At 41.7% G+C, this 21,263-nt stretch overlaps 1 protein-coding gene across 2 annotated transcripts in view; it reads right to left on the reverse strand.

The window, feature by feature from the left end:
- Positions 1 to 20,543, reverse strand: part of CLCN3 (chloride voltage-gated channel 3) — an 89,533-nt gene extending 68,990 nt beyond the window's left edge. Inside the window, exons 1-2 of one of the 2 annotated variants that reach the window (XM_001926134.7) lie at positions 20,303 to 20,543; positions 10,182 to 10,357 (exon numbers count right to left, since the gene is read on the reverse strand). In XM_001926134.7, the coding sequence (XP_001926169.5) occupies positions 10,182 to 10,341 (160 nt within the window). In that variant the 5' untranslated portion in view covers positions 10,342 to 10,357; positions 20,303 to 20,543. The remainder of the gene's footprint in view (positions 1 to 10,181; positions 10,358 to 20,302) is intronic. The other variant, XM_005670487.3, reaches the window with a different exon arrangement.

The following is a 21,263-nucleotide window of genomic DNA, read 5'->3' on the forward strand; positions in this document are numbered from 1 at the left end:
AAGACAGCCATTGAAGAGCTAAGGAGAGAGGCCTCAGAGGAAACCAACAACCCTGCCAAACCCTCTGCTTCGGTTTTTTTTTTGTTTTTTTTGGGTTTTTTTTTGCCTTTTCTAGGGCCACTCCCGCAGCATATTGAGGTTCCCAATTGGAGCTGTAGCTGCCGGCCTATGCCAGAGCCACAGCAACATGGGATCCAAGCCTCGTCTGCGACCTACACCACAGCTCACAGCAAAGTCGGATCCTTAACCCACTGAGCAAGGCCAGGGATGGAACCCGAAACCTCATGGTTTCTAGTCGGATTCGTTAACCACTGCACCACGACGGGAACTCCTGCTTCGGACTTTAAGTCTCTACTGTGGCTGTGCCCTTGGCTGACAGGAAACTGTTCCATGAGGTATGCTTATCAACTGATTTGACTTAGTGATCAAACTGTGCAGTACTTTGTGCATTCTGGATTTTAAAAAAAATTTTTTATGATGTATTATGTCAAATTTACTACTGCATGAGTGGAAATCAAGACTTTATGTAGTTTTTACATGTTGTGATAGTTCTTAAAATAAACCTCTCCTATAAATCAAAAATATATATACATCTTTTGTTGAAGCCATGCAGTCTGTGGTACTTTGCTATGACAGCCATAGCAAACTAAAAATCAATCTCCAAATGACAATTTCTACCAGGTACAAAATTATTTTCAAATAACCTACCCATGCATGGGCAATATACCCCTCAAAGCACAAGATAGGCCAATGGATTTTAATGTAACACAGGACAAAATGTTTATCAGTATGGGTTCAGTTACCAACTGTAATTAACCTTTAAGAAAATACCATTTGTCCAGTTTGGGTGCAGTATCAAAGAAGAGTATCTACAATGATATGAAGACTATAGTTATATTTCCTCTTTTTCTAACTATTTGTATAAGGTCAAATTTTCTTACTTTTCTCATATGTTTCAACTAAACAACACATCACATGAGGTTGAACAAACAATCTAGATGTTTTCTATTAAAACAGATTCTAGAGGTAGTTAAAAAACATGAGACAATGCCACTCTTCTAAGTTTATTTTTACTTCAGAAAACATACTTTTTTCATAAAAATATTACTAGTGTTACAATATAAAGAGTTATTTGGTTTAATTAATTTTTTTTTTTTTTTTTTTTTACAGCCACATCCTTGGCATATGGAAGTTCCCAGGCCAGGGGTCAAATTGGAGTGCAGCTGCCAGCCTACACCACAGCAACGCTGGATCCTTAACCCACTGAGTGAGGCCAGGGGTCAAACCCCATCCTCATAGAGACACGGTCAGGTCCTTAACCCTCTGAGCCACAAGAGGAACTTCAGGAGTTATTTTTAAATGAATTTTAAAAAGACTGAATTTTTTGTTTTAATTAATAGAGTAAATATTGATAGCTATAACTCACATTTAAAAAAAAAAAGCTTGTTAGTGTCCTCAATAATCTTTTAAAAATAGAAAGAAATCTTGAGAACAAAAGGTCTGTGAAATATTACCTTAAAAAATATACTTAAATATCAGTCAAAGCCAGGCATTTTGTGGATACATGAGAGAGTGCTTTGTTTTACCTTTTTTTTTTTAAGTGTCTATGGGAGCTACTCCCTTTAAAATTGATCACAGCTGCAATTATCATGACCTTGTCGCATGGAATGTAAGTTGTGGACCTTCTGTTAATCATTTATCTATGTTTTCTAGCAGGTACAAAATTATTTTCAAATAACCTACCCATGAGTACAGCCTCCACTTTTCACTAAGAGGCCTTCTCATGGCTTCTATTCAGTCTGAGGTTTTGTCATGCTCTTCAAATTCTTAAAAATGAGCGGATTGTAAGTAAATCACTCTGTTATAATTCTAAAACATAATTCTAAAATCACTATCTACTACATATCAAACCTTCAGCAGAAAATAACATACCATGATGACTTCTGAAAGCTTCCAGACAGTCCGTCTATTTCAAGATACCCTAAAATGCATCTATGGATCCTGGCAGAACACCACAGCCAATGCCTGTACCATATAATGACAGGGCCCTTGTGGAACAGGTCCTGCAGAGTCTAGTCAGCAACACAGATGGATCTTACCTCAAAAGCCCTGGGAAAATCACTGCTATTTACTCCAAGCACAGCCTTGAAAATCAGTCTGGTGCTTGGGGTCCATTTCACTAGGTCACGGATTATCCTAATGTCAGTAAGAGGGTGTTTGTTGAGAAACTGATTGGGTTTTTCTTCTCATAAACACTGTGAATCACTTAATGACGCAGGGTCCCTCATTTCTTCTGCTGCTACAAAACTTAGAGCCCAATTCGTAGTCTCCCCTCAGAAATGCGATACTGCTAATACGTGTTTATTGGCCCCATTCCTCGCTACATTTTATGCCATTTCAAGATGTGTCCCCTTTGCCTGCTCCTTCTCAAATATTTATGTTAACTATTGAATTTTGTGTGTCTTTATATGCTGCTTTACACCTTTTCTTTCAAATGAAAAAAAACATTAATATACTTTTCACAGTAACTGTTAGCATTTTTTACCTAAGAGGATCTAAGATCCTGGTTATATGAATCCACTTCTAAGAGACAGCTCGGTTTCTCGTACTAATGCCATGCTTCTGCATCTCTCGAGGCCACCATTCCTCAAACCTTCGTCCCTTGGTTGATGACACAACAAATTACGTACAATCTAGAAACCTGGGAGTGACTCTTGACATGGCAGGTAAGCCATTCTACTCCCATTTCACAAAAGATAAGAAGGGACAGAAGAACCTACATTTTAAACTCGTTACCCGACACTGACACAAACTAATCGTTGAAAGTTAACTTGCTACACACATGGTTGACCCTGGTTTTCGCCTCATCGGTCATGTTTTTTTGTTCCCAGTGAGGACAGTACCACCTAAGAATAACACTGAGGTTGTACGGATGACTGCTCCTGTGTTTCATTTTCAATGAAGCAAGAACCATATGGTCGTCTTTAATGAAGACAACTCTGACGACAAAATCTTGGCCCTCTTTCCTGCTACTTGTAATGAAAAGTTTTGCATTTTCCAAAGAATCTGAATGACAGACTAAAGTGACTCTCTTGATATACTTAATATAAGTATATATCAAGTCTAACTTTTCAGCTTTCCACTAATTTAAATTTTTGATTCTACTAACTAGTCATCATTATCAAGGATAACTTCTATTTTTTAATCAAGTTCTTGATTATTTAGTATTCACTCTGAACAGTTAAGGCTGATTTCATTTTTGAGATCCATGGGTCTCTCTCTTTAGTTATTTTCAAAACAAGTGCTGTACAAAAAATAAATAATTGAACTATCTACAGGAGTTCATGGAGTCCAAAGTGGTTTATCCCTAACCCTCAATCCTAATCTAGAATCATATTTTAGTTTTAGTGCTATATCCATTTTTTTTTTTTTTTTTTTTTTTTTTTTGTATTTTTAGGGCCATACCCAGAGCATGTGGAAGTTCCCAGGCCATAGGGTCAAAACGGAGCTGTTGCTGCAGGACTACACCACAACCACAGCAATACCAGATATGAGACGTGTCTACAACCTACCCCACAAGCTCACAGCAACGCCAGATCCTTAAAAAGGAGGGATCCTTAAAAAGAGGCCAGGGATCGAACCTGCATCCTCATGGATACTAGTTGGGTTCATAACCACTGAGCCACAAGAGAAACCCACTATATCCTTTTTAATACTACTGGAAATGGTCCTGACACCTCAAGTGAATGCTAAATTAAAAGAAAAATGCTCAAGTTGAGGGGAGAGTCTAACATATCCAAAAGGAAAGCAACACAAAAGAAGAGAGTACCACTACCAGTTAAAGAGGAAAAATGAGGCTGAGAGACTTACAGGAGTTACAGATCTAGTACCTGGCAGAGCCAAGATGTAAATTCAGGTCTACATCTTGAAAGCCAATGAACATAAGATTTTTTCCTTTTTTTTTTTTTTTTTTTTGTTTGTTTGTTTGTTTGTTCTTTTTGTCTTTTTAGGGCTGCACTAGTGGGATATGGAAGTTCCCAGGCTAGGGGTCCAAGCGGAGCTACAGCCCCCGGCCTACACCAATGCAGCCATGGCAATGCAGGATCTGAGTTGCATCTGCAACCTACACCACAGTTCATGGCAATACTGGATCCTTAACCCACTGAATGAGGCCAGGGATCAAACTCTCATCCTCATGGATGCTAGCTGGGTTTTCTAACTGCTAAGCCACGATGGGAACTCCTGAACATAATATTTTTATTCAACCCCCATGCTGAGACACCACCATTTCTTCCCAGTTATTACTGATTTGTTGGGTATTCTAAAGAGACACTAAGTCATAAAAGAACATTTAAAACCCAACTGCTTGTCCTACTTCCAGTGCCCTGCTCAAGACACCGAGCAGACAGAGATGAGCGCTCCCCCTGACGTCGCCCTGGCCCAGCTGGGGCCCGCTTCTCCCAGGATGTTCCTCCCCTAGCTACTGTGAAGAGAACCACATGCTAGGCTGAAAGAGGGGCTATCACCATTGTACCAAAGAACATTCTGACTCACAAATCAGACCTTTCCCACTGCTGGGCCTGCATGTGCTACCTCCACTCTTGGCAATTCTAAACAGGTATCAAAATGACATCCTTTTCTCAAGATGTCGCATTTACATCTATACCACCCAATTTAGCACACATCAAATGCAGTCCAATAAAATCTTTTTTAAAAGTTGTCAACTGTTGTTCCACAACTTGTACCTTCTCCGAGGCTAACTCTGAGGACAGACTGTGTGGAAAACATGAACGGTGCTGACCAACCCTGTGGTCATGCCCCCTTCTCCCTTGCTAACAGAACCTTAATTTTATTTGGTTAGTAATGTGCCTAATTCCCAGGAACAAATCATGACTGTTCTAATCAGTCAGTAATCTCATTCCTCTCTGTCAGTCATCGGCCTAGATGCAGACATGTAACCCAATTTTAGCCAGTTATGTAAGAGGAAGACTACTGACTGGGTTCTAGAAAATTACCCTCTCTGATAAGAAGAAGAACAACAAAAGGAGACCCTTTCTTGTACCCTTGCCCCTTCCTTCCTACTGGACATTCTTCTATTGAAAACCATGAACAAAGCCATCTCCCGCACAGGATAGCAGTGTGGAAGATGGAAGGGCCAGGGCCCCCTGTCTGTCTACTGCCCTGTGTTAATTCATAGAAAGAGCCAAAGAGCTCCTTCCAACACATGCGAAAAATGGGATGCTGTTAAATTTCACCTGATTTTTCAAATTATGAATACACGTGTTTACTTGGTGTGTAACTATAATTAAAATGAGGGGAAAAATCCATTGATGACTAAGAGAGCAAACGACTAATAATAGCAAAATACTGTTGATGTTTTGTAAATCAAAGAACACTGAAAATACCCAGAGACCACACAAGGCAGCAAGAACTGAAGTACAAAAAGAAGTGAAATGAGTAGTAACCCAATAGCCCCAGCCACTTTGTGCCGAGCCATTTCTGGTCAGAGCAGCAGCATGACAGGAGGCCCAGGGAAAAGTGGAGCTGAGAGCTTTTGCCAGGCTCACGAGGTCAAGGCACGTGGACTTAATAGAGAAAAAAGAACAGTTCATGCCATAATGCTTCCCGCTAAAAACCATTACAATTCCTAAACTGCATGAGCAAGAGGCTGAGAAACTAAGCACAGAACAGTGCTTAGGAGACTAAAGGATAAGCAGAACTGCCATCAGTGTCAGAATGCCAGGGAGACAGAAACTGAATTTCAGTGACCAACAAAGAGAGAGAGTCTCAGTAAACACACTAGGCTATCTGCTAAAATCCTCAAGGGCTATGCACTAAAAATAACGTACACCAAAAATAGACTAACCCTCAGAAAGCCTGAAACCAGGCTTCAAATTCTCTCCATCTTTGATGGGATCATTGTAACTGGCTCCTAGACTACCTCTCTGCTCCACACACAAAAAAAGATCTAAATATACTATGGTAAAGATATCAATATCCAGAGCATCTATAATTATTTATACAAGCCACATCTGTGACCTACACCACAGCTCACAGCAATGCCAGATCCTCAACCCACTGAGCAAGGTCAGGGATCGAACCCGCAACCTCATGGTTCCTAGTCAGATTTGTCTCCACTGTGCCACAACAGGAACTCCTCATTCCTTGTTGCTAGAAATGCAAAATGGTACAGACACTTTGGAAGACAGTTTGGCAGTTTCTTACAAAACTAAACATATTATTCGATCCAGGTATCACATTCCTTGGTAATTACCCCAATGAGCTGAAACATCCAAGTGAAAAGAAAAAAAGAAAAAATACGCAAAAGAGCATAAAAGACATAAGTGTCTCAGTGAAAAGACTAATACATGTGAGTGGAGTCCTATACGGAGAGGAGGGGAGGGAGAATGGAAGATACAACATTCGAGAACACACTGGTCAAAATTAATCAAGTCACAATTCAAGAAGCTCTAATAACCCCAGTCAGGATACACACAAAGAATATCAAACTTAGGCACACCAAAGACAAAGAAAAAGTCTCAAAAGATGCCAGAGTGGTGGGGGGATGGATAGTGAGACTGATGGCTGTCTTTTCAACAGAAGGCAAATAACACCAGTATTATATCTTTAAAGTTTTCAAAGAAGCTAACTATAAATCTGGAATACAGCTGAAAATATCCTTCAAAAATAAAGGTGAGGAGTTCCTGCCATGGCTCAGCGGAAACAAATCTGACTAGTATCCATGAGGACCTAAGTTCAATCCCTGGCCTCATACAGTGGGTTAAGGATCCGGCGTTGCCATGAGCTGTGGTGTAGGTCACAGATATGGCTCGGATCCTGCATTGCTGTGGCTGTGTGTAGGCCAGCAGCTGCACCAATTCGGCCCCTAGCCTGGGAACCTCCATATGCCTCGGGTGCAGCCCTAAAAAGACAAATTAAATAAATAAAGGGAAAACAAAGGCTTACACAAAAACGCAATGAACTTATTGCTAGCAGATTGTAATTAAAAGCAATACTAATGAGAGTTCTACAGGCAGAAAGATAACTATCCCAGACAGAAACATGAAAATACAAGAAAGAATGAAGAGCAGTGGAAAGAGTAAAGTGGTGAAATCTAAACAGGCACAGACATAAGATGCAACAATAATGTCTTGTGTAATTTAAAATATGTAAAGAATTAAAATAGAGAGGAGTGTCACAAAAATGCAGGCAGGGGATTAGAAGAGGGAACGTATCTTAAGACTCCTACGTTTCCCATAAAGTGGTAAAAGTACTAGAATAGAACAAATAAATCAAGAGCACATCTTATAATCTCTAAACAACCAAACAAAATATAAATGTGTGACTAACAAGTAATACGAGGAAGAGAAAGAAAGTGAGGGGAAAAAAAACAGCTGTGACAAATAGAACACAAAGAGAAAGATAGATTTGAACCTAAATATATCAATGGCTACATTAAATGTAAATGGACTACATTAACATAAAACTAGTGTGAAAAACAAAATGCATATATATTCTAGGTTTGGGCATCAGAATAGACAAATATTTCAATGTAACAAAATAAAAAGTCCAAAAATAGACTGGAGAAACACATTCACTTGATAGATGACAAGGATGTCACTGGGGAACAGGTTTCTTCTACAAATGAGTCAACTAGTTATCAACATGGGAAAAAGTGAATCTCAACACAATTCACGTCACATATAAAAATTAACTGTAGGTAGATTATAAACCTAAATGTGAAAGACACACACAAAAAATAAAACCCCTAGAAGAAAACAAGAGATTATCTTCTTGACCTTAAAGTATAGGAAGTGATCTTAAACAGAACACAAAAGTATAAAGAATAAAAGATGAACTGGATTTCATTAAAGTTGATTCAAAAGATTCCATTAAGAGTAGAATTGCATATTATAGAACAAGAGAAGACACTTGTAATACATCCACCCGACAAAGGACTCATAATCAGAATGCATAAAGAATTCATAAAATAGGCAAAAAAGACTGAACAGTCATTGCAAAAGAGGCTATCTAAAAAGTCAATCAAGGAGTTCCCATCGCGGCTTGGTGGTTAACGAATCCGACTAGGAACCATGAGGTTGAGGGTTCAATCCCTGGCCTTGCTCGGTGGGTTATTAAAGATCCGGCGTTGCTGTGACCTGTGGTACAGGTTGCAGACATGGCCTGGATCCCACGTTGCTATGGCTCTGGCGTAGGCTGGCGGCTACAGCCCCAATTAGACCCCTAGCCCAGGAACATCCATATGCCGCAGGAGTGGCCCTAGAAAAGGCAAAAAAACAAATAAAAATAAAAATTAAATTAAAAAAAAAAGGTCAATCAAGGAGTTTGGTCATGGCTCAGTGGTAATGAATCTGACTAGTACCCATGAGGATGCAGGTTCAATCCCTGGCCTCCCTCACTGGGTTAAGGATCCGCCGTATAGGTAACAGATGCGGCTTGGATCCTGCATTGATGTGGCTGTGGCGTAGGCCAGCAGCTGCAGCTCTAATTTGACCCCAAGCCTGGCAACTTCCATATATTGTGGGTGTGGCCCTAAAAAAAATAAAGAATCAACATGCAAAAGGCATTTAAGTTCATAAGTAATTAAGGAAATGTAAATAAAGCCCAAAATTTGAGACTACTGCACCCACACTAGAATAGACAAAATTTTTAAAGCAGATGATATTAAATATAGGTGAATATGTGCAACCACCAGCACTCTTGCACACTGCTGACAAGATGTACAGGCCATAATCACTTTGGAACTATCTTCAACAGTATCTGAGGAATTCCCACAGTGGCGCAATGAATTAAGTATGTCTGCTGTTGCCACAGCTGTGGTGTGGGTCACAGCTGGGGTTCAGATTCCATCGCAGACCCGAGAGTTAACCTATTCTGCAGGTGCGGCCAAAAATGTTTTAAAAATTGTATCTGAGACCCACATACCCTGTCATTTAAGAATGCCATACTGATGTATAAAACCCACAGAATTGTGTACATCATGTGCATTAAAATATATGTACATGAAAATTCTCAGCATTATTAACAGCCAAAAATCTTAAAAAAAAAAACAACTAAGTATTCTTTTGCAATATATGATGGATAGGATAAATTATTCTAGCATATTTACACAATGGCATACTATACAGCAATGAATCTAAACTAACTACTGCTATATTCAACAACCCAGATGAATCAAAACACATGTAAATGACACCAGACTTAAGAGTATACACAGTATATAAACTCCATTTACATAAAATTTAAATACCTGTAAAACTAATCTGTGGTGACAGAAATCAAGAGTTACCTTTGAAATTGGAAGGGAGAACAAGGGAGAATTCTGGGGGAACCATCATGTTTTATTTCTTGATTGAGGCATAGTTAGTTGTATTAGGGTGTTCACTTTGCAGAAATTTATTAATTTCCATACTTGTGATGTGATGACTGTAGTGATGGCTAATTTATATGTCAACGTGACTGGGCTAAGGGATGCCCAGATAGCTAATGAAAGATTATTTCTCGGTGTGTCTGTGAAAGACTTTCTGAAAGGGATTAGCATTTGAATTCACTGCCACAGACCAATGCAACTGGTCAAAGTGAAGATCTGAAGAGAACACCAAGGCAGAGGAAAGGATACCCATCTCCTCCTGCCCTGGGACAGCAGCACTCCCGGATGGGGTGCCCCAGACTCAGTCTGAGGTCACCAGCTCCCCAGGTCCCAGGCCTTCAGGTCTGGACTGCAACTCCACCACCAGCTTTCCAGGCACCACCACCCCCCCAATTTGAAGATGGCAGATGGTAAGACTTCTCAGCCTCCACAACCAAAGAGCCAACCTTTCATAATAACTCTATTTGTCTCCCTCTATCCATTTTTCTGAGAACTCCAAGGAGAGGTAGACACCCCTCTGTACTATGCTATACTTAAATTTTAAAGTTTATCCATATACAAGGTTTTCTTTGGAGGTAATGAAAACTAGACACAAGCGGTAGTTGCACAACACTGTCGAGGTACTAAATGCCATGGATTTGCACACTTTAAAATGGTTAACTTTATATTACATGACTCACCTCAAATTTTAAAAAGTAAACCCAAAATGTAACTTCAGTAAAACAATGTATACATTTATTAGCAGATATCCACCACTACAAATATTTAAGAGTTGTAAAGCCAAACTTACCAACTGCTGTATCCCCATCTAACAAATTGTCATCTTCAGAAGTCTGAAAGTCCATAATCACACCTGCTCCATCTAAAAGCTCCTCATCACTACTCGCACTGGTTATACTGTTGTAGCTGTTTCTATAGTAGCCTCTATGGAACAGCTGCTCAGACTCCATTTAGCTGTCTGATTTTCTGGAAAAAGGAGGAAAAAATGGCCTTAGCGTTTTCCCAACATGTAAGAAAAATCACCTAGTTTTTTTTTTTTTTTTTTTTTGTCTTTTTGCCATTTCTTGGGCTGTTCCCACAGCATATGGAGGTTCCCAGGCTAAGGGTTGAATCAGAGCCATAGCCGCCGGCCTACGCCAGAGCTACAGCAACGTAGGATCTGAGCCGCGTCTGTAACCTACACCACAGCTCACAGCAACACCGGGTCCTTAACCCACTGAGCAAGGCCAGGGATGGAACCCGCAACCTCATGGTTCCTAGTCGGATTCGCTAACCACTGAGCCACGACGAGAACTCCCAAAATCACCTAGTTTAACAATTCATTTCCACTGCGCCAAGACAGGAATTCCCAAAAGGAAACTTCTGGTCTCTGTATTTTTTTTAAAAAAGTGAAAACTTCATTCACCATTACAAGCAGTTGTAAAAAAAGAATGGAGAATTTCTTCAGGTAATAGTATAAATCTCCAAGATCAATTGTTAAGACAAAAAACAAAGTACAGAGAAATGCTTTGGGTTCCCTCTTCCAAAAAAGTGGGATGTGGTGTAGGATGACATACAGGACATAGTTGGTGGACTGGGTATTGACCATCTCTGGAGGGATCTCCATGACAGGTGCCCACAGGGGAACGGGCCGATGCTCAAGTACCAGGTCTGTCCCTTTTCATTATCTTACCAGATGCAAATACTAATTTTAAAATACTGTAATTAAAATATTTTTAAGATTTCATTCTCCTTTCACCATTTTAAACTTTAAACCTTCAGAGCCCATAATCAAACATCGACCATGAAAAATACGTAATAGGCAACAATTCCCATTTTTTCCAAGTAGATAACAAGTAAGTACACAAGTGTGCATTGTTCTTACTCTATTTTAAAGCCAGTGTAACACCTAAATAATTTCTTTTTTTTTTTAAAGCATCTACCTACTTGCTCAACATCGAAATGACAGTTCAACTTAAGCATGCTAGACATTAGCAGCAGACTTGAAAGGTTCTGTGTGGGTACTTGAAAGACAGAGCCGTAAGAGCAGTTCAACCAGTAAACCTGGTAAAACAAGACTTATTAGATATGTCATAATGAGCACACACAGAAAATTAAAGATGAAGAGAATTGAGCATACTCCAATTCTACAGCTGAATTCTAGTACTGAAGGCTTGAAGTGTTTTAAAGACAGTCTCTTGTCCTCAGTAAAATTTCCTTCTACATGTGTAAAAATAATCCCAAAGAACTGTAATAACTAAAAAGTATTTGTAAAGCTTCTACACCTTTTAGAAAAATTAAATACCGATAACTATCTTTAAGAGATTTCTTATATAAATTTCCTAACTTAAAGACCACCTCAGAGAAGGTAAACTTTGAGAGATCTACTCTCAGCACCTGGCACAGTGAATGAAACACAATGCATGTATCAAAATGTCAGACTGCTTAGTCAATCAACCAGGTTAAAAAAAAAAAGAGAGAGAGAGAAATGCATTCAGTCTCCAAAAAATAAATCCCCTCTACAAGGTTAACCTGATCTTGGAAAAATAACCAAAAACTAGCACCTAAGTTACAAAGAAAATCTTAAACAGTTACTGCTTTGAAACTTTATGAATGTTTTACGGCCACCTCTATCAAAGACAGACTATTATAACACACTGAGATTCATTATAATACACTAATTAAAACAAGAGTTTTATTTCAAGGTAAATGTTAGAATAGTGTGAAAATAATTATTCATGCTAAGAACTTTGCAGTATCCTTAGAGTTGATCAAATTCAATATAGCGGCTCTTGAGTAAATAACCAAAAGGCTTTCTTTTTTTCTTTCCATTTTTAGCCACTCTGAGGCATACGGAATTCCCAGGCCAGGAATCAGATCTGAGCCACAGTCAGGATCTAAGGCACAGCTGTAGCAACACCAAATCCTTAATCCACTGTGCCATAGCCAGGGACTGAACCTGTGTCCCAGTGCTTCCAAGATGCTGCTGATCCCATTGTGCCAGAGTGGGACCTCCATATGCCACATGTGTGGCCCTAAAAAGACAAAAAAAATGAAAAATAAAATCTTCATTTCACTCACCCCTATGGGACATCTAGATTCCACACCCTTCTTTACAACTAGAGAAACCATTTCTGTTCCAAAACGATACTACCTCAGGCCTGCATGGGTTACTATTCCTATAAATTCAATAACTTTAAAAAAAAAAAAAGAAAAACTATTCTTATTAACCCAGAAACCCTGAAACATGGCTAGTCCAAACTGCAATGTGTTCTAAAGTGAAATACATACTGGGCTTCTAAGACCTAAGGAGAAAAAAGAATGTCAAATATTTCATTAATAATTTTATATTAAGTCCAAGTTGAAATAACACTTTAGATACACTGGGTTAAATAAACATAGCATTAAAATCAATCTCACCATTTTAATGTGGTTACTAAGAAATTTAAGATTACATATGTCTCATATTTGCAGCACATTTTTTACAAATTTTTTACTGAACAGCACTGCTACAAAATATTCAAAACTCTATGGGAGCATAAAGGAAATACACAGAAGGAATCTGCACACCAGTGTTAAACTGTTTTAGGTTCTAAACTCAATTCCCAGGCTTGACCACAAAAGGCTATGTCAGTCATGATACAACAGCAGAAATTCTGCATATAAGTAAAGGAAAACAATACTACGAAATTATGTTTTCCTTTTAGATTGTCAAAAACATATTTAAAACCATTTGAAAACATTGTAATAGACCCGGTGGCTTGCAAATATATTCTTGCAGAGCTGTGAAGAGTAGCCATAACCCAGAGAAATCTCAGGGAGAAAGCCTGGTGCACCACAGCAAGTTCCTAAATGACCTACATGAGATCACTCTGACCCCCTCATCTGGTCCACACACTGCGGCCAGCACGGTCTTCTCTAAAAGCAAGACTGATGGTGGTCTCTCCCCACTATGTGGGTTAAGGTCTTCATCACTTTTCACCACGCTCAGCAACTCTTGACCTCAGCGCTGAAGCCCCTTGCAGTCCCTGTGCTACCCGTGGGGGTGGGGGGGCATGCTTCCCCCGTGTTCTGGATGCACATTTTCCCTGGGCCTCACCAGGCTGTCCTGCCCGCCCCTCATCTCCTCCCTGGGCCTGGCACAGACCCTCCCCTCTTCATCTAGTTACCTCTCCTAGGCATTCTTCAGGGTGCACCTCAAGCATCCCTTTATTGGGTTAAACTTTTAATCAGAGTTTATTAGACTTTAGGCACCATCCTAAGCATGTTACAAATTAACTACTTTAGTATTTGTAGTAAATACAACCACAACCCTGCAGCTTGGATACTACTGTTACCCTCATCTAACAGAGCAAGAAACTGAGGCACAGAGAGCAGCAGCAAGTGGCTGGAAGTCCAGCCGCTCAGGAAAGCCTTCCCTGGCTAGGTCAAGTTCTTGCTGTCAGTTCCCACACTCTGCTTACAGCACTTACTCCAGGTGTAAGGTGGTACTGACTGACATGATTAATTAGTAACGTCTGTCCTCCCCCCCAGGTGTCTCGAGGCCTGGGTGTCCATTTCTGCTCAACTCTGCATATTCATGGTTAGCACAGTACACACACCTACTAAGTGCTCCCTTTCTTTTATTAAACTTTTTGAGATAATTGTGACTTCACGTGCGGTGTAATAATACAGAGAAATGCTGTGTCCCCCTTCCTCCATCTCCTCCAATGGTAACATCGCACAGGACTACAGGACAGCATCATAATCGTGGTATCAACACTGACACAGAACATTCCATTACAAGGACCCCTCAAGCTGCCCTTTAAAGCCACACCACTTTCTTCCAGTCCCTTCCTTAACTCCTGGCAACCTATAATCCGTTTTCTATTTCTATAACTTTGCCACTTCACTCATGTGGCATAAATGACTCTGGGGATTAGCGCTCTGTACTCAGCATAACTCTCTGGAGAATCACCCAGTGGTCTTATGTGTCAACAGCTCTCTCCTTTTAGTTGCTAAGCAGTGGTCCATGACATGGACACACCATGGTTTGTTCAACCATTCATCCACCCAGAAGAATATCTGGCTCTTTTACAGGTTTTAGCTATTACAACAAAGCTCCTGGAAATATCCACGTATAGGTTTTTTTGTGAACATAAGTCTTCATTTCTCTGGGATGAAAGCCAAGCGGTGCAATGGCTGGGTCATATGATGATTGCATGTTTGGCTTTTTTTTTTTTTTTTTTTTTAGGGCCACACCTGTAGCATATGGACGTTCCCAGGCTATGGGTCTAATTGGAGCCAAGATCCAGGCCGCATCTGCGACCTATACCACAGTTCACTGCAATGTCGGATCCGTGACCCACTGAGTGAGGCCAGGGAGGGAACCCGCAATCTCATGGTTCCTAGTCGGATTCGTTTCTGCTGCACCACCATGGGAACACCTCTGCCCTGAATCTTGATCTGTGTGTCTATACCTACAGCAACAACGCACGGAACTGACTGCTGCAGCTTATGGAATTGGACAGATTGACTTTTCACACTTTATTCTCATTTTTCAAAATTGTTTTAGCTATTCTAGTTTCTTTGTCTTTCCACATAAATTTTAGAAAAGTCTTGCCTTCACCTACAGGCTCTTGCTGCATCAGTGGATATCTACAGCAGGAGTGAGCAACAATGCATAACAAATGACTGCTACATCTCTACCTGGAGGCACCATCCACCTAGCAGCCAACATCAGATTTCAGAGTCACTGATGGATGTAGTCAACAACCGTAGACCGGGTACCCAGCATACCCTGGGCTAACAAGTACAATTCCAACCCACCTTCCCAGGCAGGGAAGGGGAAAGACACAAATAACTCCAGCTGCTCGAGAAGCGCCACAGAACAGGTACACATGGTACCTGATGACACCGGGCAGGAGTGAAAGTCTGTCAACACTGAGAAAGGAAGTAGTGCTAAAGGACTGGGATGACTTCACTGGGCCAACCAGGAGGTAAAAAGTCAGTAAAGGACAAAAGTCCGTGCGAAAACACAGCAGCATAATGCAGCCTGCTTGGGCAGCATCTGTTAGAGGTGGGGACTGGAGGGCAGTTGGAGGGACAGAGCCGGAGAAAGGGGGCGGGGGGCGAATGTCCCGCTAAGGAACCTAGTCCTGTCAACATGTGAGGCAGCTTTAAAAGCGCAATCACCTGATCCAACAGGAACCTTGATGAGCCAGCAGCAGGGGGTGGCAGCGAGATGCCCTGACAGAGGGAGAGAGACTGAGGGCCCGCCACGGAGAGGGGCCAGGAGACCCTCACCCCAGGAGACCCTGAACAGCCCTGACACGACGTGGCAAGGGCACCACTGACCTGAATCACAGCAACACCAAGGAATGGAGAGGGCTGTGGGGAAGACTTAAGAGGTTGCAGTAACTAAGGCCAGGTGAGGGACGGTGCAGACCACACATCTGAGCCACCTGCTAAGTTTCTGGCTTGATCAATTCACAAATGTGCCTCCCAGTAGCTTCCGGGCCTCGAGCCCTGAGCTGGGGTTAAAGGCCAGGCTGCAGGCCCCTCTGAGGCCACTCAGCAGCCAAGGGATGGTTACCATGAGCCCACTCGCCCTTCCCCCGCCAGGGCCAGAAGCAGGGAACACAGAGAGGAAGACCCTACAAGCGGGGCTCAGGGCCTCAAGGGTCAGGCCTCTCTCACAGGGCACAGGGGACCACAGGTAAATTTCAAGGGTGTGCCAGTTGTCTGATGGAAAGGCGGGCACAATCTGAGAGAAAAAAGAAGTGAAACCTCCAAATGCCAGCCACCAGTCTGATGGACAAAAGTCTCAAGAGCAATGGGGGCAGGGAGGTGGCGCTCTAACTGATGGAGCCACTGCATGGAAGGAGCAGGCTCGAGTAAATGTGTTAAGAAATAAGGATGTGGAGCTCCCATCGTGGCTCAGCAGTTAAGGAATCCAACTAACATCCATGAGGACTTGGGTTCAATCTCTGACCTTGCTCAGTGGATTAAAGATCTGGCATTGCCGTGAGCTGTGGTGTAGTTCAAAGACGCAACCCAGGTCCCAAGTTGCTGTGGCTGTGGTGTAGGCCAGCAGCTACAGCTCTGATTGGACCCCTAGCCTGGGAACCTCCACATGCCATGGGTGTGGCCCTAAAAAGACAAACAAAAAAAGAACTAAGGATGTGAAATATGAGTCAAAGATTAAAATGTGGCAATGAATTTCAACACAATCACTCACTAAAGTTTATAAAATAGCTACTCGTGTAATTGAAAAAAATACAAATAAAATTTTTACTGAGGAATAGCATCATATTTATATAGGCCTTACAGCTTTCAATAAATTACATTATACATGGTCCTTAAAAGGGATGTGGTAATTTTTTCCTTATAAATTACTATATATCCATATAATAAAAAGCAACACAGGACAGGTGTCACAGGAAACACTAAAATTGTTATGAGAGCTCAGAGAAAAGATCACATTCCTATAATTGATGATGAGAAGCCTTCTTTGGATGAAACACACTTGCACTTTAAAAGATAAGTGGGATTTCATGGGGCAGAGATGGGAGAAGAGGTTAGTTAACCAAATTAAAAGTACTGGCATGAATCAAGCTATGGAGTCAAGAAGGCAACAAAAACATTTGCAGAAGAATAAGTGCACAGAACACAAGTTCAGTACAAGGTTTCACGGTCAAGTAAGTTTGGGTAACGAAGAACAGCCCCGTCTAGCACTGTAACTAGCTCTGTAATGGCTAACAGCATAAGAAAGATTATTGAGAAAACCAGTAGTAGATATTCATTTCATAACCGAAATTTATTACAAGTTTCTCAAATTTGTTTTACCAGGGAAATGACCCACCCACCCTTTATATCATGAAATCTGTCAGAATGTCATTATATTAAGAGTATATTGATACAAACTGTCAATACTCACAAGAGGTGACAACAATGAAACTGATTTCTCCCCAAAGTAGTATTTCTCAATATTTAATCTTTACTGTTCATTAGCTTGGCTGCAGGTCCAAATTGCTGCACCTTATATACTTTTCTTCAAAAAAATATTAAATGGATAACCTGCTAAAAGAAATGGCTATCTATTCTGAAGAAAATGGCTATCTATTCTGAAGGAAATTTCCTGGTTCATAATTTTTTTTAATCCAGTCAAAAGTTTTTAATCCAGTCATCTAGTTAAATGCTAGATGATTTTAAAAGGAAAAACGAGTTCCTGTCATGGCTCAGAGGAAATGAATCTGCCATGGCTCAGCAGAAATGAATGTGTCTAGTATCCATGAGGATGCAGGTTTGATCCCTGGCCTCGGTCAGTGGGTTAAGGATCTGGTGTGAGCTGTGGTGTAGGTAGTGGACGCAGCTCGGATCTGGTATTGCTGCAGCTGTGGTGTAGGCTGGCAGCTACAACTCCAATTCCACCCCTAGCCTGGGTACCTCCACTTGCCACAGGTGAGGCCCTAAAAAGACAAAAAAAGGGGGGCGGGGAGGAGGAAAAACACAAATATAAAACTCAGACTGTAAAAAGGTAAACAATCCGACAAAAAGATGAAAGATGCTATGGAAGACTTACACTCTGAAAACTAAATAATTTTCATGATTTTATAAGATAGAAACTGTTCAACTACTTCCCATGAGGTCAAGAAATATATTTGCCTGTCACCATGCCTGTGAAGTCCTTTCTGATGACACTATTCAAAATTCCAACCTCCTCCCCTATTCTTTATTCAGAGGAATACGCTGTACTCAGAGTACCTAGTTTGTAGGTACTTATTATTTGTTGAAAGAATAAACTGAAAGGATCTTAAAAAAAAAAAAAAAAAGAAAGATATTTGCCTGACTTGGTTCCAATCAAAGTTGCAGATCAAATCTCTGTATTTCAGTAATGCACAAGGGCAGTTTACCTACTGGGTTCATCTTTTTTTTTTTTAATCTTTCATTTTATACTTAGCTGAAGAACATTTCTCTTTAAAAATCAAAATATATAACAGCTACAATGTTTAGATACACGTGAAAATGAAACACACTGCCTGGCTTCAGCCTCAGTTCTGACAATGACTGGGATCTTATGGAAATTAATCAAATCCTCTATGCCTCATTTTCCACACCCCTACAGTGGGAAAAATGAAAGCACCTACTTCAAGGTGAACTGAGATAATTCACAAAATCACTTAGGAAAGACTCTGAATCACAGAATTCACTCAATAAAATAGTAACGTATCGGAGTTCCCGTTGTGGCTCAGTGGTTAACGAATCCAACTAGGAACCATGAGGTTGCAAGTTCCATCCCTGGCCTTGCTCAGTGGGTTAAGGATCCAGCGTTGCCGTGAGCTGCAGTGTAGGTTGCAGACGTGGCTTGGATCCCGAGTTGCTGTGACTCTGGCGTAGGCCGGCAGCTACGGCTCCAATTCGACCCCTAGCTTGGGAACCTCCATATTCCGCAGGAGTGGCCCAAGAAATGGCAAAAAGACTAAATAAATAAAATAAAATAGTAACATATCCACTGCTGAAAAGTTTGACTAAAAACTAAGCTGCAAGTTCTACAAAGCAGTGACAGTGGCCAAACCTCACAGGATACTGCTTTGATATCTGACCCACCACAGAGATCAAATCTGGCTTCCTGAGCAGACCGAAAATTATTACCAACATGTCACAACAGGAAATGGAAAGCCCATCACCAACATGACCTGGAAAACAGCCAAGTCACTAACATAAAACCGTAATTTCAGCAAATCTTTCCCCCGAACTGCATATATCCAAAACCAGGTTAAATATCAGCATTCCTAATATGCTACATATGCTTGAAAACTCATGCTATAACACAAGTTCCAAGTAAAGATGTAGGTACTACACATTCATATTGACCTTTTAACATATCTTGACCTGTTTTTCAAGCAAAGAATCAATCTTTGAAGAGTGTGGGGGGTAAGGTGTGGGAGGAGATGCAATCTGTCAGGGATTCTGCCAAAAGGGGCTGTTCCTAGTAACCAGAGGTCATAAATTACTCAATCTAAGGAAAAACCTATAGGGTTTACCTGGTTTTTAAGCTATACTATGTAACAGCAAAACAATCAACAACACCTTTTGAGGTGAATATCAAGAACACATGCAGGAGCATTTTAACTCCTATCTGCACTCTAGATAGCTACCGATTTTCTAGGGACTCACAAGGCAAGCAAAATTGACATCAGTAAATTATTTCCATGCCTACCTCATTAAGAATCTTCTAAATTAACTCCTGAGAGGTGAAAAGAAAAGCATCTGGAAAGGTTCGACAATCAATGACATAAACCACAGTGATGCTGCAGTAACTGAACTGCATAGCTCAAAGTTTATAGTTGCAAGAACTGAACTTCAGAATAACCAAAAAAAAAAAAAAAAAAAAAAAAAAACAAAGTTAGGGTCACTGTTTTCATTTTTATAAAGAATTTTCTTGAACGGAAGCAAATTTCAGCCTCTAATACGCACTGAGGTATATGTAATTATCTTCTATGTGCTTGTTTTAAAATACTCTACCAAAAAAGCGTATTTTATACAAAGTTAATTTCTGGGTCTAAGGTAGCTTCCGGTCTAAGTCAAGACACGAATGTTATCTACATACACAAACTTTGTCTTGACATACACTTAAATCTAAACTAAAACCCGAGAAGCTGAACATTAACTTTAAACTTGGGCCCATGTCGCGAAGTAAACCCCTCTGCGGGAGCGCACCACCACCCCTCCCTGGAGCCTCGGTCCGCTCTGCTCAAGGTCCACAGCGGCTCCCGAAGGAGGCAGGGACCTCAGAAGGGGCGCGGGCTCACACCTGTGCGGAAGCGGGGTCAGCGTCAAGCAGGTCCGCCCGGCCCAGGAGCGGCCCAGCCCGCCGCGACTCGGGACCGGACGCTCGGGGCCCTGGGCTCCACCCGCTGCCCCGAGTCCAACGCGACCGCCCCAGCTCACCTCCCTCCGGAGGCACTACAGCTGCAGCCATGCTCCAACTCCAGAAGGAACAGGAGCGGCCAGCCACCCAGCACTCCTCATCACCCGGCCCGACTCCGGCTGCGGGCTTCAATGCACCGCCGGGGAGGGCTGCGGTTCCGGACCCCGGCCCGACCCACCCGACCCCACGAAGCCGACAGGAGCCGCGAGAGCAGGGCCGACAGGTGCGTCGGCGCCTGACGTCACCGCGTAGCCGTGAACGGCCGTTCGGCGTCCGGCCCCCCGTCGGAGTCGCGTCGGCGCCCATTGGGCCGCTTGGGAGCAGTGGGAGGGTCTTGTAGAAGCAGGAGGCGGTCCATGGGGAGGCGGTGGGCGAGGCCGGGGCACCTGAGGGGGCGGAGCCAGCTAGGGGGGCGTCCCTTCCCTAACAGTTGGTCACATCCCTCGCGCTGTGCTGTCCGCCCCGTGGTGACACAATCACAATATCACAACGAGGAAATGAGCAATAAATCCCTAATATCATCTGATGATAAATATATATTTGTTTTGCCAATTTTCAACAACATAATCTTTTTCAGACCTTTTTTTCAAACCAGGATCCAGTCAAGTTTTAAACATCGAATTTTGTTTATGTTTCTTAAGTCACTTTTATTTTTCATAATATTGATGTTTTAAAGAGACCAGACAAGTTGCCATGTAAAATGCTGCCCATTGAATAGTGTGCCTTTGTTTATTTTTCTTCTTTCTACCCGCCACACCTGCCTCATACGGAAGTTCCCCTGCTACGAATCCAATCCAAGATGCAGCTAGAGGTCTAGACCACAGCCACCGCAACACCAGATGCGAGCTGCATCTGTGACCTACACCGCACCTCTCAGGCAACACCAGGCAACACCAGATCGTTAACCTACTAGCCAGGCCAAGATTGAACCTGCATCCGTAGGGAGACTATGTCCAGTCCTTAACCTGCTGAGCCAAAATA

Source organism: Sus scrofa, chromosome 14 (assembly GCF_000003025.6).
Source record: "Sus scrofa isolate TJ Tabasco breed Duroc chromosome 14, Sscrofa11.1, whole genome shotgun sequence".
NCBI classification, from domain to species: domain Eukaryota; kingdom Metazoa; phylum Chordata; class Mammalia; order Artiodactyla; family Suidae; genus Sus; species Sus scrofa.